This window comes from Lissotriton helveticus, chromosome 3_1 (genome assembly GCF_964261635.1).
Source record: "Lissotriton helveticus chromosome 3_1, aLisHel1.1, whole genome shotgun sequence".
Lineage (NCBI taxonomy): Eukaryota > Metazoa > Chordata > Amphibia > Caudata > Salamandridae > Lissotriton > Lissotriton helveticus.
Window position 1 is genome coordinate 1,427,815,655 of NC_136061.1, and position 17,807 is coordinate 1,427,833,461.

A 17,807-nucleotide genomic window follows, 5' to 3' on the forward strand; every position below is an offset into this window, starting at 1 on the left:
GGATTGATGTACAGTTCCTTTTGTTTCGGGTCCGGTTTTGGAGGCGGGACATCGAAACGGGGCTCCTTCGATGGTATCCGACCATCTTTATGTTTCGTCGCCAAAGTTTTCCGTGCCGGTGTCTTGGGTGTCGAGGATTTAGGTTCCGAAGACTATTTCGGCATCAAAGGAGGTGGGCCTGAGACGGGTGTTGACTTCGACCCCAAAGATTTCCGCTTCGTGCCAGAGTGTGGACGACTCGATCCCGAGCCGGAAGGCTTTGACATGTGTTTCGGTGCCGAGCCCGAAGGCGGGGCGTTAGAAACATGTTCTCGGTGCTGACCATGGCCCGAAGGCAGAGGTGGGACTGGAGCATTTTTCTTCAGCTAAGTTGGACTTTGGGGCAAGGGAGGATTGGTACTCACGATACGCTGACTTTGCGGGATGTCTTCATCCACATTGGAGCCAGACAAGGAGACTGGGATAGGCTCTTTTTGTTCTCCGGCTCCTATGGCATCAACGGTTTCTTGTTCGGAATCTTCTCCGGAGTGGAGCCGGTGTTCCAACTCTGCATGTAGCGGCATTTAGCCCGGCGGTCGCGGAGCGTTTTCTTTGAGCGGAAAGACTTACACTCGTCGCAGTCTTGTTTTGTTGTGCTCTGGAGATAAGCACAGGTTGCACACTTTGTGCGAGCCGGTACGCGGAAACTTCGCGTTGCATCGAGGGCAGAATTTGAATGGCGTCCGTTCCTTCGACTGCGAGGCAGACGGACGCAGGTCGGCCTGACGGCCTCCCACGAGTTTCCCCAATCAAAAAGAGATTTTTTTGTATTAAACACGATACGCGGAGAAGGGAAATACGCAATCGAAAACAATACCGTCGAGATATGCGCACCGAGGGAAACCCAAGAAACGGTGTCGAACCGGAGCGCAGCAATTCAGATCCAAACCAGATGGAGGAAAAAAACAATCCAACAATGGAGTTGATGTCCATGCGCACTATCACTGAAAGGAGGAGTCACCTACCTCATGACTGGAAAGACTTTTTCAAAGAAAAACAACCTGCAAACACTCGGACCTAACACTAGATGGTAGGAGTATGCAAAGCATGTGATCTACAGCTCACATGCCTCGAACACTAAACTCTGACAAAATAGAGATAGTAGTAACCAAAAATAAGCCTGACCTTTGGAGTTCTTCCTTCTGGCCCAATGAGTTGGGTCCTCATCCCTCTCCAAAGTCATCGGTAAAAAGTCTGTTTTAAAATTGACAAGGATCTATCTCTGAAACCACAACTTGGCTCAGTGATATATTCCTGCTTTTTTCAACTTTGCAGAAATTAAGATCAATACATTTTTCCTTACCAACGCCTTGGTCCAGGTCATAATAGCTTTGGTCATGTCGAGAATTGACAACGCCAACTCTCTTTACTTGGGTCTCCCTAAACATCTTATGCGGAAGCTTTAGTAGGTCAAAAACCAGGCTCCTTGGCTGATCTAACAGCATTCCACCAAATGTTGCCATATTTTGAAACTTACAAAAGACCTTCTATGGCTCCCTGTTGCACAGAGACCTACATTCAAAACACGTTGCTCTATTTTCAAAGCCTTGAACATGAAAGGTCTGGCATTTATAAAATCTCGGATACACAAGTACACCCCTACCAGAGATTTCATTTCCACCCATTTCCACCACTTAGTAATCCCCCAATTTAAAAGGTTTAGGATAGGTGGTGTCAGGTCTTCACTCACTGCTCCACTTGTCTGGAACTCCCTCCCCCTGGAACTCAGGACCACCTGTAATTATAGGAAGTTCAGACCGATGTCAACGACTTGGCTCTTTAAGCAAGCCTATTAATAAATTTCCTAAGCCGTGATGGGGCAGTTATCTAGTGCCAAGAGATCGTTTGATGTGTGTGCGCTATACAAGGTGAAGTAACATAACAAGGTAAGCATTGATGTATTTATTAACAGCTATAATGTTTTAATTACCTTGTACTGAAAATCTCAAATTGGCTTGCAAGAGAACTGCTGGGAAGGAACCTGTATACAACACCAGGTTCGATGAGCTTTTATGGAGTAGTTAGAGCACCTAAAATTGGTCTGGGACTCGAAACTGTACAGTAACATACACGGAATTTAGTATACACATTTATACAGCCCTCAATGGTCAAACCCCAATAAGTGACAAATACAGTACAGCGTAATTAATTTAACTGCAACAACCTTTTCTAATTGAAACCTCTGCATATGCACATCAGAATATAGACAGGTTTGTAATGTGATAGCAGAAGCAAAATGATGTTAAACAGTGCACTCGTAGAGCTCTTTTCTATTAAAAGGTGAGAAGAAAAATCATCTTCAAACACAGCTGACCTCTACTTACTGATTTGGAGTGCCAGGTGGTGAGCGCGACGGTAAGCTTTGAGTTTCTAGCCGTTCTTCCGACAAGCTATTTCTGCTTACTACTTCCCAGTCTATTCCGCTGATCAGCCTTCGTGCCAATGGTTTACTTGGCGACCTTTAGAAATAATAGAAAATATGAAAGACAGCTGGAGTATACCATGCTGGTAATAAGCGCTATCATTTTTGGATCAAAACAATAATTTACACTCCAGGATGTTCTCCCTACTAGAAATAATGCCACCAGTGAAAATGGTCCCTCAAAGAATCTGCAATTACTGTGAAAGAGGATTTTTACCAAGACCCAAAATAACAGTATCAAAGGGCAAAAGTGTAATTTCTAAATCAAATGAAAAAGGCCAGATGAGAAATCTTCAAAGCTTGATTCTCCGTGTGAGCTGTCACAGGCACACATATTCACGGTTTGCACCGCAACTGCATGTGCCCTAAAGCACATGGAGTAAGACTGAACTCTCAACGATCCTGTCACGTGTTTTCGTTGTCGGGAGGAATCAACCGTGCTTCCTCTACCACGTTTTGTTTTTGGGCGTGCACAAGAACTGATATATCAATGTGAAATATCTTTTTGAAATCCATTACGCATTGTAAAGCTGAAGCCGGATGTGAAGATGTCATTGGTTTTGCTACATAAGTACTCTCTCTCATTCATTTGCTCAGTGCTTTTACAAACCGCAGCGGAGAACGTCGAGTGTTATCCTGTAAAACAAGCACGCCAGAGAGCTGCGAGACAACGTGCTAAGCAAGGATAACTGGTTTTAATGTTTTTATAAAGCTGCAACACATAAGCATGGCGTTCAGTGGCGGCTGGCAGGGAACGGGGAGGGAAGGAAGGAAACACCTTGGCTCCCAGGCCCCCTAAGCCAATGACACCTCTCCAATGCAGCTTTGGGGTTCGTTCCCCTAAGTTCTCCTAAGCCAATCAAAATGCTGCATTGAAGTGTTGTGATTGGTCTGAGCACCGATCCACGGAGAGCCTATGCATGTTCCCCACTAGGTTGTGTAATGCAGCCTGGTGAAGAACATGCAAAGAGCGCATAAATGTTTGGCCGGCCCAAGACGGCCAGTCAATCATTCATGTGCAGTTTGAGTGTGCTCACAACTCCTCCCCTAGCCCCTGCTCTGACCAGACCCGCCCCTCCCCGCACCTAGGAAGGGAAAATAAAAGGATAACACTTCGTTATCATTTTAATTTTCCTCTGCACTGCTCATAAAGAAGTAGGGCGACGCTCCTCCGCCTTAGCAGAGAAGCCGCCCCTGAGTTAGGTCGAAGATCTTCAGAACTGAATCGGCGGTTGACTTTCAGTCCACAGTTACAATATGAAAAGGGGTTGGAGCGGTTTATTTAAAGTGCATTGATGGATGTTTATCGTTTTGCTTTGGGGAACAAAATTCAAGAAGGCAGCCTGGAATGAAAAGTCAATCATATGTGAGTAACCTATCAGTAATTATAGTTTAGTCTTTATCGTTTTTAATTATTATACAAAGGCGGACTTAAAACTCTCAAGAACTTTCAAATTTCAAGCTATGGTTCCAAAGCAAATTTACCAGCCTATAGAGGTGTCTTTTTCTGCTGTATCAAAACTCATTGCTTAGCTTATTTGTTCACTTCACTGACGTGAATCCATGATTTAGGCATCAATACGTTAAGGGAAAAACTAGTCACCTATTTCAGATGTCTTCAAAAGAGAATGGGTACAAACATGCCAAACACAAGTTCTGGACTACCCATCACTGTGTAGGCGTTTTGCTAAGGGCTTCCAAGGTTTCCTAGAATCATACAAATCTGTCAAAAGGGCGACAACTCTTCCCAGATTGGACATGCAAGGCTATCAAAGGCCACCTGCTGAACCTTCAAATGCCAGGCTTCTTCTGCTACAAAAGTAATGGATATCTTCTGGACACCACCACCAAAATCATACGGTACAAAGCAGTGCATCACAGAAGAGGATTCGCCACAGTGGTGTTGAGGTTGTACCAGACTTGTCGGATTATTGCAAGGATACAGTGTTTATGCGTCAATCTAAAGAATATAGTCCGGTTGAGAAACATTAATTTTATGATAAAAACATGACCAGCGAAATTTTTTACTACAAACTACCGATATTCCTTAGGGGGAGTTATAGGAGACTTGGTGTAAAGAAACAAGCAATCTGTAATTCACAAAACCCTATAAACACAACATTTTTGCAGGCAATTGAGGATCTTTTTCTAAAATAACGGTGTCGAAAATCATGAAATTGCAACAACTCCATTTGTCATTTTCTTGGTGTTTCAGAATATGCCAAAATACTGACAAGAATTTAACCAGCTTATCATTTTACATTGTGTTTAGCGGGTTCAGGGCTGCTATGGGGGCCTGTCTAAAAGACTCTGTACTCTGTATACAGGAAGTTAAAATGTTGCTGTAGCAAGCTTCGGCGAGTTTGAGTAAAACGAGACAAAAACATATAACCTGTAAAAAGGATTCACGCTGCAGTCTGCATTTCGCCTCTGGTGGTCAGTTTTGTCACTCCGGTAGAAGGTCTGGTCCAGTGTTGGGAATACCTTGAAACAAAATGCTAGGAATCTGTTTTTTGTATACCTATGAAACAGACAATAGATGGCCTTTTTTCCTAAAGTAGTGCAAGTTGATAGTACCATCCAAGCATGGGATGTCAGTAAATAGAGCTTTTCTCTCAGCGCGTCAACTCATGGCCCTGGAATTTGTAATCACCACTTTTTTAACTCATTTTGACCTACCCCCATGGCCCATATCTCGCACATATAAGTCAGCTAAACCTCAATCAATCCATGTATTGGTCATGAGCAAGTTTGTCTCTGTCAGCCCTTAATTCATTCCATATTATACTATCAAGAGTATATAGGGCTACTGATCTGGTGACACAGCTTGATAAATGAGCTTTGCCTAGCTACAGTTTGCCGGAGAAGACCAACCTCCAGCTGAACCTGTGGAGGAGACGCCAACTTTGGGCGGTTTATACATTTTTATAATAAAAGCATCTAACAATCTGGCATCATTGCACTGCATGATTTCACTTCTGAAGAAAGGACAAGTAAAACTTGACTGCGTAACCAGTAGGATCGGATCCATGCTAAGGCCCCACAATTTCTTTCCCAGGGTTTGGACGGTAGCCTGGAGGGCATATGTCATACTTTTCATAGACCCCTTTTGCTTCGAAAATGACCTCCTTTCGTCTAACCAGACTTCAAGATACTTGTATTCTGACACTTTCTCAATGTTTGCACTGTGTGCCTGGGTTATTCTTTCTTCTCCCAAAGATGCTAATTTTGGTCTTTTTTTTGGGTTCACCTCCATTTAATTTAACTTGTGTGTATTCAGAGAGGGCGCTTAGCCTCTGTAAACCCACTCTTGTGAAGCTCAGCAAAAGCAGGTTGTCCGCATAGAGTAAGTAGTCAGACATTTATTTTCCGAATTTCAGTGCTTGTGAATGGACTGTGTCAAGCTCCGTTGTCAGTTTGGAGAGGAGCCCACTAAAAAGCAGAGGGGCCAGGACACATCCTTGCTTAAGCATGTTTAGGTCTAGGACACACTCATTGAGCTAATATGCAATGATGTTCTGGATATCTTGCTAGTGAAATTTATTGGGCAATAGACCAGCTTGCTGCATTCCATTCAAGTATCCATGCTGCCATTGGGCCCAATAGAATTTAATTGTTTGATATCCGCAAGCCACGGTACCAGAAAAAGTTTCATTTTGGATGGCTTGGTATGTGGGGTTGAGGTTCTCGTCCAGAATACCCGTATACAGCTATTCATACTTCATACGATGTGAATTACTTGGAAAAATGATTTGTTAATTAAATTGTCCTGGCCTCTTTGCTGATATCTGCGTTGCTGCATTTCCTCGGACCATGCTCTTTCATAATAATCATTTGCCAAAAGCTTACTATATCTTTATTCTTGATGGCATAAATAAGCTTTGCCCAGTAGTCATCATGTTGTGCTTTCTTGAGCTCCCAGAGCTCTTTGAGTTTACTGAGTGGAACCAAGACTCCACCAAGGAAGACTCCTGATGCTCCTGGTCTTGCTATTCTTAAAGTCTTCTTCATCTTCAGTGTCTGTGCTTCTGCCAGGTTCTTCAACAGATCTGAGGGCATCAAGGACACCTGACGAAATCTCCCTTGGACGGAAAGTCACTACCCTGAATCTGCAGGCATCACAACAAAGCTGACCGGCTTGCTGCTCCTGTAGTCCTACGGACTTCCTGAGCTTCAGCAACACAGGTGGTGGTCTGCAACTTTCTCCAGTCCTGACCTATACTCTCTGCAATTGTGTGGTCAGTATCCCTCGTTGTAACCGCTGGGACCAAATTCCTGTAAACAGTGTCGACTTGCGGTAGCCACGACTTTTTGGCTCTGCACTCCAGATACCTTTGGGCTACACGAAGCTCCACCCGCCAGGGTGGCTTCCCTCCAAGATGTGCGTCCTCAACGCATCCTCTGCTTTTTGGGCCTTCTCTTTTGTGAGCTGTTCGCGGTCATCTTGCGACTCCTGTGGCTTTGGCCGGTGGGTCTTCCTGAGAGTCTTCTACTGCTTCAGTGGGCTCCCGTGCTTTCTCGGGTCTGTCTGACTCCCCTGCTGTTGTTGAGTCCCTTGGACCTTGCTGGTCCCAACGTTGCTCCTTCTTAGTCTTCCACTCCAGTTGCGGCTACCAAGGCTTGTTGGTGCTCCCACCGGACACAGACCACCTCGTTACTGACATCCGACGTGGGACAGCTCGTTGACAGGTTGTGCACGGCTCCTGGTCTTCCTCAGCGTCGCCTGGTCCTCAAAGCTGCAGGAACAAGGTCACAGTTGACTCTTACGAACCTCCCAACATCGGTGAGCATTGTATCTTTGTACCTCTTGGTCACCTCTGAGTGGCTTAAACTCTGTCCCCTCTGCTTGCAGGTTCTTCACTTCCAAAATCCACACTTGCATTCCATCGGACATCTTCACCTTCTTCTCCAGAGGCATTTTCTTCCAAGTCTTCCACTGTTGTCTACGGTGGTTTCCGACATCTCTTCAACTCTAGGCACCTGGCATCCCTGGTGTAGGTGACCTGTGTCCCGTGGTATCCACGGGTGTGGTGGCTATCCAACCTTCCGTCCTCCAAGGGAATTCCTTTGGAGACCTCTGGAAAGGGTCCTTCTTCTGCAAAAATGCAACAGCGACTTCTCCATTTACTTCCATTAGGCATGCAGCTGTGTTCCCGCTCTGCACACAAACTCCATGGGGTTCCCGGGTTCTTACCTTGGGGGGTTACTTGTGCCTCCAGCTCCTCTGTTCCACATACCATTTTCCCTTTTGCAGTTCACTTTTCACTTTTTTAGTACATGGTTTGGTCTGTACTTTGTGCTACTTACCCGATTGCTTTTGAAAGGAATCTTGTGTACTACGCTGATCTCTATGGGAAGGAGATATACCACTGTGTTAGTGAGTGTTGTGCAATACATAGAAGTCTTTTTATATAAACACTTTGAAAGCTTTCTGTGGTTATCAAATGCACTAAAATCACCATAAGGGTTGCCATGATTAGTGCAAAGTGCCTCACTTAAATAAGTGAACACCATATACTAAGCCAGCCTCATACACTTGTCATGCAAAATTTCCCAAAATTACACTATTAGGAATTCTTAAAGTGAAAGCAAAGTGAACAACAGAACATGAGCATCTGGGCGGGCGAAGATGGTGGACGCAGCCTGCTAGAGCTCCCACCAGCCCGACACTAATCCGATCACTTATCCTGGCTCCCGGACCTGCTCTACAGCCCACAAGTGTTGCCGTAGTGGCGATCGGCGGGGGGGTGCCTTCTGGTGCAGAGTTTTGAGCTCCCGGACCCCCTGAGGTGACGCTAGCGACGGCGGCGGCGGCTTGAGGCCTAGTCCCGGCGTGTGCAGCCGGGGCCTCGATTTTGACGACTCCCGGCCGGGAGGTCCCGGCTCTGGCCTGCTGCCATGACTGTTGGGCCCCTGCCCTGGGCTTCAGATCGGCGGCGGAGTGGAGAGTGGGAGCCCGGCAGTGCCCTCAATTGCAGGTGTGGCTGCCCGCACTGCGGAGGAGTTGGTGGAGGACTGCGGCCTACGCTGGGGTCCGGAGACCGGGGCCTCGAGTTTGGAGGTCCCCGGCTGCTTGTGGTGGTGCTCGAAGGCGGCCTGGGCGGTGAAGCAGAGGGACCGGCGGCGCTGTGGCCCCCCGGGGCGAAGCCCTGCCCGGTGTGCCTGGATTAGCGCTGCCGCGCTCGCTTGGACCCCTGACCAGTGGACTTCTTGAGGCCCACACGGGTGTGGTGCCCGGGACCCGAGGGCGCCCGTAAGCAGTGGTGGCTGAGGCGAGGCAAGAGAAGTGAGTGTCCCCCGGGGCCCCCGTGTGTGTGGACGAGTGGCTGAGGAGCCGCGGCCAGCCGCTGGAGTGCCAGTGGACTGCCCCGGAAGATTGGGCAGTGGAGTGGGGGGGCCCCTGCAGTCCGAAGCTTGCAGCCGACCATTAAGGGGCCTGGAATAGGACCACGAGGCCCCTTGTAGGGCCCGACGAGACTGCACGCACGCCTCGGCGATCTACGGGGGCAGTGGTGTGGCGACGGCGGTGTGGGGGACTGACTGATCCGGGTGAACCGGGAGTGCCCTGGGAAGGCCCCCCTGCCGGAGAAGTGGTGTTTCTGAGAAGAGGCAGCATCCTGACCAGTAGGTCATAGAGCGGGGAAGCATAGCCCGGCCGGAGCCACGCTATACTCTTTGACAAGAGGTTGGAGCTGCATGGAGGCCTGAGGTGTCCCTGGACATCGGAAGACGACTGCGTGGAGGAGCCGTGTACCTGGGGGTGGTGGAGACCATAGGGTGGAGTGGCCCTTGTTGCTATCGGTGGCACGGTGAATCCGAACTGCGGCGTCTTGCAAGCGGACTGCAGAGGGCTGCCTCCCTGTACATCCCCGACATGACCAGAGGCGGAGGGAGCAGTGGGTCCGCCAAGCAGGGGCCCATTGACAAATTCACTGGGCCGAGTGGGGGTTCCGGGGCATCTGGAGGAGACCAGGGCGCGGGGCCGGACAACGCAGCGCTTATGGCGGCGATAACTCAATCCAGAGACATGCTGGACGCCAAAATAGGAGCGGTAGGGGCTGATGTGACTCTGCTGCGTCAGGACCTTCGCAATGCAGTGACTCGCATCACGGAGGCAGAATCCAGAATCTCGAGTGTGGAAGACGATGTGGGGACCTTAAAGCAGAAGGTAGCTGCGATGGAGAAAATTAAAAAAGGTCTTCCGCTCCTAGTAGAGGACGCTGAAGGGCAGGCGCGCAGGAATAACCTTCGCTTTGTGGGTTTTCCCGAAGGCTGCGAGAAAGGGAACATGGAACACTTCGTATCCCAGTGGCTGGAGAGCTGGCTCCCTCCGGATGTCCTATCACGTTGTTTTGTTATAGAGCGTGCACACAGAGCCCTGACGCAGAAGCCGCCTGCCGGGGAGCGGCCCCGGCCAGTGATTGCTAAGATTCTGAACTTCCATGACAGAGACACTATCTTACGAGAGGCGAGGGCAAAGGATTCGCTTACATTCGAGAACCAGAAGATCATGATCTTTCCAGACTATACTAAGATGGTACAACAACGACGACACTCCTTTATAGCTGCCAAGGCGAAACTGCGAGGCCTGAAGCTCCAGTATTCCTTACTTTATCCGGCCCGCCTTCGGGTGGTATTCCAGTCACGGACCCATTTCTTTGAAACCCCAGAGGAGGTCTTCAGGTGGACAGATGAGACTGTAAGGGTCCGGCCACATGCCCAACCGGGCTTGAATCCGGGTCCGTCACGGGGTTCGTCACAGGAGCGAGGCGACCAAAGTGTCCGGAGCAAGAGACACAGGAGATCTAGGTCGCGGAAGCGCTCCTCCTCTCGCGGTGGAGCACGGGATGGGGCATCTGCTGACTCTGACCACTCCGGAAAGGAACATTGAAGGACATCGGGGTGCGAGCTTGTCTGCTGGTATCGTGGGCTCCTGCCGGGGGTAGTCGGAGGGCTATGCTCTGCTGATCGGACAGTTGAGGACTGCGTATATGGTGACTGTTCGTTTTGCATATTTGTGATTGTGTGGGGCTGCAGGGTGGGGTTCGGGGAGCTTGTATACAGGGGCTTCTTGCCTCCTACGTGGGTGGGAGTTGGCGGGGGGGGGGTTCTTCTTGGTTGAGTGGGTAGTTGGGATCCATTGGTATGGTTGGCCTTGGGCGCTGTTTTGGGTCCGAGGTTACCCATGCCGCGACATATACTTCAGTGTTCTATGAGGTATAGGGGTGGGTGGCGGGGGAAGGGGGACTGGGTGTTGAGGGGGGTGTTCTGGGGCGGTGGGTTGGAGGGACAGGGGGGGTTGGTGGGGGTTGCACGTGATTTCTACTGCTCTACTACTGATTGTGCTGTCTACTCGGGCCTGCTGCTGGGTGCTCTGGTCCTGTGTCCCCTGGGATCATGGCTGATGCATCAACTCCGGGACTCCCTAGGGCGTCCATGCGCAAACTGAGTTGGAATGTTAGGGGGATGCTAGATAAAATTAAGAGGGGAGCAATTCTGCGATGGGGGAAGAGGGAAGCAGCGGATGTCCTACTGCTACAAGAAACGCATATGATGGGGATGAAATTGCTTAGTCTGCAATGCTTTGGCCTACCAACAAGTTTTTCATGCTGGGTTTTCCAGGGGCTCCAGGGGGGTCGCCATATTGGTCCATCGCAGGCTGGCTTATGTTCATGAGAGACAGTGGCTTGACCCGCAGGGTCGGTATGTCTTTGTGAAGGGAATGGTGGGTTCAGAATCTGTTGTGTTTGGGAGTATATATCCCCCTCCTCCATTGCAGTGGTCCCTGGCTGCGAGGTTGTTTGCGGTGTGGGCGGAAATCCCAGAGTCCCTGGCAGTACTGGGAGGGGACTGGAATGATGTGATGGATGCGAGTATAGACCGTCGGAGACCGCAGGAGACAGTGACTGCTGCTACCCCCACCCGGTTGAGTGCGATGGTGGAAGGGTTCGGCTGGGTTGATGTTTGGCGACACTTGCATGCTAAGGTCCGTGAGTATACCTATGTTTCAGCTGTGCATGGTTCCTTCTCGCGACTGGACTGTGTCTTTGTGCCCGGTGCGTTTCTGAGTAGGGTGCGAGGGGCAGATATTTTGCCTAGGGGGCTGTCTGACCACTCCCCAGTAGCTGTGGATATTGAGTTGCACAGGAGGAGACAACCGTTTAGGTGGAGGATGTCTTCATGGCATCTTCAGCAGGCTGATTATGTACACCATATTGCCCCCGAAGACAGTCTCTGACGAGACGCGAGCGGCACTGGACCTCCCTCTTACGGCGGAGGAACTGGGTGATGCGCTAGGACAGCTCAACACCGGGAAGGCACCTGGGCCGAGTGGCTTCCCGTGCGAATTCTATAAACAAATTCCAACTCCAATTGGGGTTCCACTACAGGGCCGTGTTGGAAGCGGCGCGGGAGCTGGGTCGGCTGCCAGCTGGCTGGCACCATGCTGAAGTGGTGGTGTTCCAGAAACCAGGTAGGCCGCCTGATCGACATGACTCCTCCCGCCCTATATCTTTGCTTAACGTCAAAGCTAAGCTGCTGGCAAAGGCGTTGGCGAACCGTCTTCTCCCCTACGTGGCTGCTCTGGTCCACCCGGACCAGGCTGGCTTTATGCCGCACAGGGCAACGCGGCACAATATTCGACGGGCACAGACGGCAGTGGACGCGATGGGGGCCACGGGAGAGCGGGCAGCCCTACTGTTGGCAGACATTGATAGGGCATTTGACTCCGTGAGCTGGACCTACCTGTTTGCGCTCCTGCCCCATCTTAATCTGGGCCCTGTTTTTATTTCGTATCTCAAGCTGTTGTACACCGACATCACGGCGTCCGTGCGAGTCTCCGGGGCGGTTTCGGTGAAGTTTCCAATTGGTCGGGGGACCCGTCAGGGTTGCCCGCTGTCTCCGTACTTATTTGCGCTGGCCATGGAACCCCTGGCCTCTTGGGTACGGATCGATACGCAGCTACGGGGCTTCCGGTGGGGCGGGGGACTCACGGACAGGATTGCACTTTATGCGGATGATGTCCTCTTCTTCCTCACGGACTTGGATAGATCGGGCCCTCGGGTATTGGAAATTATGCGCATATTGGGCGAGGTATCGGGTCTTTATCTTAACCCGCTTAAATCCACCCTGTGGGTGCTGGGTGACGGGGCGTATGCGGGCTCCTGGGCGTCAGCCTTGCAGGTGGCGGTTGGAGGCCTGCTGTATCTTGGCGTGTTCCTGTCCGAGTCCGAGTCCGTGGCGATCTCTTGGGAGCGCAACGTGATACCGGTTTGGGAAAAGGTCCAGTCAGACATTAGAACGTGGTCCCGGATGCCCCTTACTATCTATGGTAGGTCTGCGATCTTTAAAATGGTTGCCCTCCCGCGCCTTTTGTATCAGCTGCAGAACCATCCGCACTTGGTCGCACCTCAGTGGTTCCGGCAAGTTAATTCCGTACTGGGACGCTTCTTGTGGGCGGGAGGTGCCGCCAGAGTGGCCCTGCAACGTCTGACGTGCTTTCGTACTACCAGGCCTCCCACTTATTAGTGTTGAATGAATGGTGGTACGGAGATAGAGGAGACCCGGCATATGCTTTAGAGCGCTCATTGATGGGTGTCAAGACGGTACACACGCTCTTGTACTCAGCCAGACTGCGGAGGCAGTTGCCCCGTGCCACGCAAGTGGTTTTTGTGATATGGCGACAGGCGCTGCGCCGCATGGGCTGGTGGGGCAGATTGACGGCGGAGACTCCTCTGTGGAGAAATGGGCAACTCCCCGCGTTGGCCTCGCTGGAGGGGTTTGGTGGATGGGATTCCATAGGGATCTGTTCGCTGGGAGATGTTGTGTCTGGAGTAGCCCTCAAATCGTTCCAGGAGCTTAGAGACGAGTTCCATATGCCTAATACCCAATTTTTCAAATACCTGCAGTTCCGCCACGCGCTTGAGCCCAGTTTGGTGGGCCTGGAGTCGCTACCGAGTTCAGCCCCCTGGAAGCGAAAGTTTTCATGGGAGACCTTGGAGACAAGAAGGTGTCACGTATTTATCAGACCCTTGTCATCCATTGTTCCTCTACCCTAAGCACATTGAAGGAAGCCTGGGAAGGAGACGTTGGACCCCTAGATGAGGACGATTTGAGGGAGGCCTTGGAGTCTCCGCGAGGGACTGCTATCGCGGTGCGTCTCAGACTAGTCCAATTTAAATATCTGCATAGGGCTTATTACACGAGGGAGCGACTGTGGAAAGCAGGCTTGATTGGATCCCCGGAGTGTTTTGCGATGTGGAGCTGAGATGGGTACCCTGCTGCATACTGTATGGTCGTGTGCTGGCCTGACCAGATTCTGGAGGGGTGTATGGGGCTGTTTGTCGGAGGTGCTGGGGTGGGATCTTCCCCGTACCCATCGACTGGGCCTTCTACATGTACTGGAGGGCGTGGGGGGGGGAATACCTACAAGCGCCACCTCTTATTGCTGGGTCTTGTCGTGGCCAAACGGGATTTGGCACGAGCATGGATCGTGCCCCCCCGTTGAACGCGTGGAAGACAGGGATGGATTATTTTATGGGGCAAGAGCGCCCTGTGTTTGAGGCCAGAGGATGCCCCCGGAAACATTACAAAATTTGGAAGCGGTGGGCGGAATATAGGGGTTTAGCTCTGGTACCTCCAGTGGAACCTGGCGATGGTCTAGATTTGGAAGATGGAGCCCAGGCCTGAGGAGGCGCATGTTTCCTGGTTCGACACAAACGATTACTAGAGAATAGTGCATCAGGGGAAGATGGCGGCCGGCTAGGAGGTCCGGTCGGGAGCTCCACACTCGTCGTCGAAAACCGAACTGAAGGCATGACCTAAATCCTATCCTGTCCTGTCGAGCTATGAGGTACGGACTGTTGTAACTAAACACATCCTGATAAGAGCAAGAGCATTGAAGTAGCTCTGAACGAGAACGAGAAAGAGAAAAGCACTTATGAACAGTGTCGAGCAACGTTGATTCAGCGATGATTCAGCTTCGACGGTGTTGACGGGGCTAGCGGAGTATCGATTCGGAAGATCAGAGATTCCGATTCTGTTTCTGACCCTTAACTCTCCAGAGCGATCTGCGACCAGGTCACCCGCCACAACGGACGCCCCACACAGATGGCCGGCAGCCTCAGGCGCTCAGCGCGACTGCCGGAGAGCGCAGGGAAGAGTGAGCTTCCACTTCCGGGGCAAAGACGGCAGCGGCAACAGGGAAAGCTGCCCAAGGGTTGGAGAATACCTGCCGGCTCGTCAAAGATACAGAAGGGAAGATTTCCGGGGGAATCAAGGGAGCGTCAGTAGACAGGAGCGCCGGGAGTTCCACAGGAGAGGAGATGCTCCGTTTCTGACCGACACTTGGCGTTTCTACCCTGAAAGAAAGCAGATCGAGCTACGGAGGTGGGAGAGCGAGAGCATCACGAGCAGCAGAGAAAGAAAGACGGATTTTAGCTCCTACTGCAACCACATGAGCCAGGTACGAGGGGCCGAAAATAACCAGGGGAGGATTGCTCTGGACTTAATTGAAGGGTGCAAGGAGGGGGAACAGCGGGCTGATCAAAAAACAGAGGTTAAAAAAGATAGCTGCTTGGGGGGCAGTGGACCAGGAGCGCTTGACCTTTGTTCAAAGATAAAAAGTAGGGCAGAGGGAAAGGACCAGACAAAAAAATCAGAACTTGAGGAAGGAGGTGGAGTGGTATCGAGCTACTGCCTTAGAAATAGGCAATTCCCAAAGCATAGTTTTGCACAGCCGTCCAAACAGGTAACCCTGCCTCTACAAAAAAAGAACAAAAAAGGTACTACCAACAGAGAACGTCAACCCAAACCAAAAACAGACAAAGCAGGAGCCCCTCCTGAGCATAAACTAAAAATCACACCCTCACTGAGATCCTTTTTTAAAGTGCAAAATCCCCAGCAAATACCAGGAAAAAGCCCCCCCGTCTTGTCATCCCAAACCGAAGAAACCCCTGAAAGTTTGACCGGTAAAATCTCAAAAATGAGTACAGAAACAGCTAGCAACATAAATCTACAAAGTGAAAATGCAGAGACTCTTGAGAATTTACCTAAGCTTTCCGCAATTGAATCAGGCACGAGTGCATCCAATTGTGCCTCTGACTGTACCCCTCCGCAAACCTTCCTTGAGCAAACCGGAAAACTCATGGAAAGCCTCATGGAGAAGGTCCTGGGAGAGATGAGAGAGAGGTTCTTTGTTTCTGAGTCCAACCAGGCTAAGATCCAGGAAGTCTGCGAGACATTAGAACAGAAGCTGAATGCTCTGGGTGATAGAGTATCTGCAGTGGAGTCAGAGATGGTGTCCCTCAACAAAAGAGTGGACTCTAACCAGTCTGAGATAAGGAAATTAAGAGACTCGGATAAAGCCACCAAGGAAAAACTAGAATCTCTCGAAAACCAAGCAAGAAAAAATAATCTTAGGATTCTAAATGTACCAGAAAATCTGGAAGGGCAAGACATAAAGAACTTTTCTATCTCCCTGCTCGAAGAATTCTTTCCATGGACAAAGGACATAAACCTGAGTGACGATATTCAAAGGGTGCACCGAGATCCTTTCAGAAAGAGTAGAGACAGGAAAACGCCTAGAAAGATTTTAATAAACTTTAAAACGTACACCCTAAAAGAGAGAATCCTAGTGAAGGACTAAAATGCAGTTCTCTAAAGAAAGACAATTGGACTTTCAGGATACGTTCGGATATGTCAAAAGCCACTCAAGATAGGCAGTGGGAATTAGGTCAATTCATGACCGAATTGAAATCCTTAGGGGCTACGGTCCAAATGAGATTCCCCGCCGCATTGAGAATCATGTGGCAGAACAAAATGTACAATATTAGAGAACCAAGTGAAGCGGAAGATCTCATTCAACAGATTAAGACTCAGCTACGTACTACAACATAAATTTAAGGATAGGTAACGTAACAAAAAGACAACTGTGGAGCTCAAAAGAAAGAAGGGAGGCTTCCTCGGGGTGGGCGAAGACAAACACAGAAAAAATATAAAGCCAAATAAAAAAGACACTATGGGTGGGGAGCAAACTAGGGAAAACACTGAAAAAAATATCCTCAAGAGCAAAGTAACAGAGAGTGCAAGAGAACGACAAATAAAAATGAAATTGGAACTAAAAAACCTAACAAAAAGAAAATATCATGTCTAAAACAGCGAAAGATTTTAAAATACTATCATGGAACGTAAATGGGCTCAGAACATCGAGTAGACGGAGGAGAATCTTTGAATATTTAAAATTAGTGGATAGTGAAGTGATAATTCTCCAAGAGACTCATCTTCTAAACCAAGAATGGGAACAAATAATAAAATCGTTGAACTGGGTAGACTCTTACGTCTGTACTAACCAAAATTGCAATATAAAGGGAGTCGCAATACTCTTCAAAAAAACACTCAATGTGAAAATCATACATAAAACAGTAGACAACAAAGGTAGATGGGCCTTAGTAAGAGTGAAAATATATGATAACAACTTAACTATAGCGGGATATTACGGTCCAAATATTGATTATCCAAACCCCCTACAAAAATTGTATACAGAGCTTTTAACCACATCTGATCCAATACTGCTCGGGGGTGATTTTAACATTATGATAGACCCTAATTTAGATAGATCTCCTCCAGGAAGACAATCTAATCTACCAAAAATGAGAGAATGGCTCAGCATCTATAAAAAGGATTTAGAACTGATCGATATGTGGAGAGAGAAAGGGAACAAGGAGCACCCATTTACTTTACACAACAAAAAATTAGGCCACAAGTCTAGAATTGACTATTTTTTGATTAGTAAAAACCTTCATAGAAGCATCAAAGCCCTGGACCATTTGCCTGAACACCTGTCCGACCACTCGGCGGTTCAACTAACCGTACACTTTGAAATAAATAAATCTCAATCTAGATGGACAGTAGATCGTACTCTATTTTTGGACCCAAAAATCAGGGAAGATCTGAGCATAACATCAGCAAATTTCTTTGAGGATAACAGAGTAGGCACCTCAGATCAAATAACCTGGGACGCCTATAAAGCAGTCATCAGAGGTAAACTCATGAGCCTGGGGGCTTACAGAGCAAAACTCACCAAACAAGAGATTAAAGAAAAGGAAGAAAATATAAATCAACTAGATGTACGGATTAACACAGAACCAGACTTGGAAATAAGAAATACACTGGAAATGGAGAGAAAAGATCTAAAAGGAATGCTGGCAGACTATCTTGAAGACAGAGTGAAAACTAAGTGGGAGGCTAGTAAATTAGCTATTCATGAGTATGGAGAGGGATGCGGAAAGTTACTGGCCTGGAAAACTAAAACGGATCAAACCAGAAATAAAATAGACAAAATACAACT

The 17,807-nt window shown here is 49.1% G+C and overlaps 1 protein-coding gene across 1 annotated transcript in view; it reads right to left on the minus strand.

Annotated features, from left to right (window-relative positions):
• The window catches only part of PTPN4 (protein tyrosine phosphatase non-receptor type 4), a 1,253,225-nt gene that overhangs the window by 788,528 nt on the left and 446,890 nt on the right, over window positions 1-17,807 (minus strand). Inside the window, exon 14 of the mRNA XM_078682081.1 lies at window positions 2,364-2,498. Coding sequence (XP_078538207.1) covers window positions 2,364-2,498 — 135 coding nt within the window. The remainder of the gene's footprint in view (window positions 1-2,363; window positions 2,499-17,807) is intronic.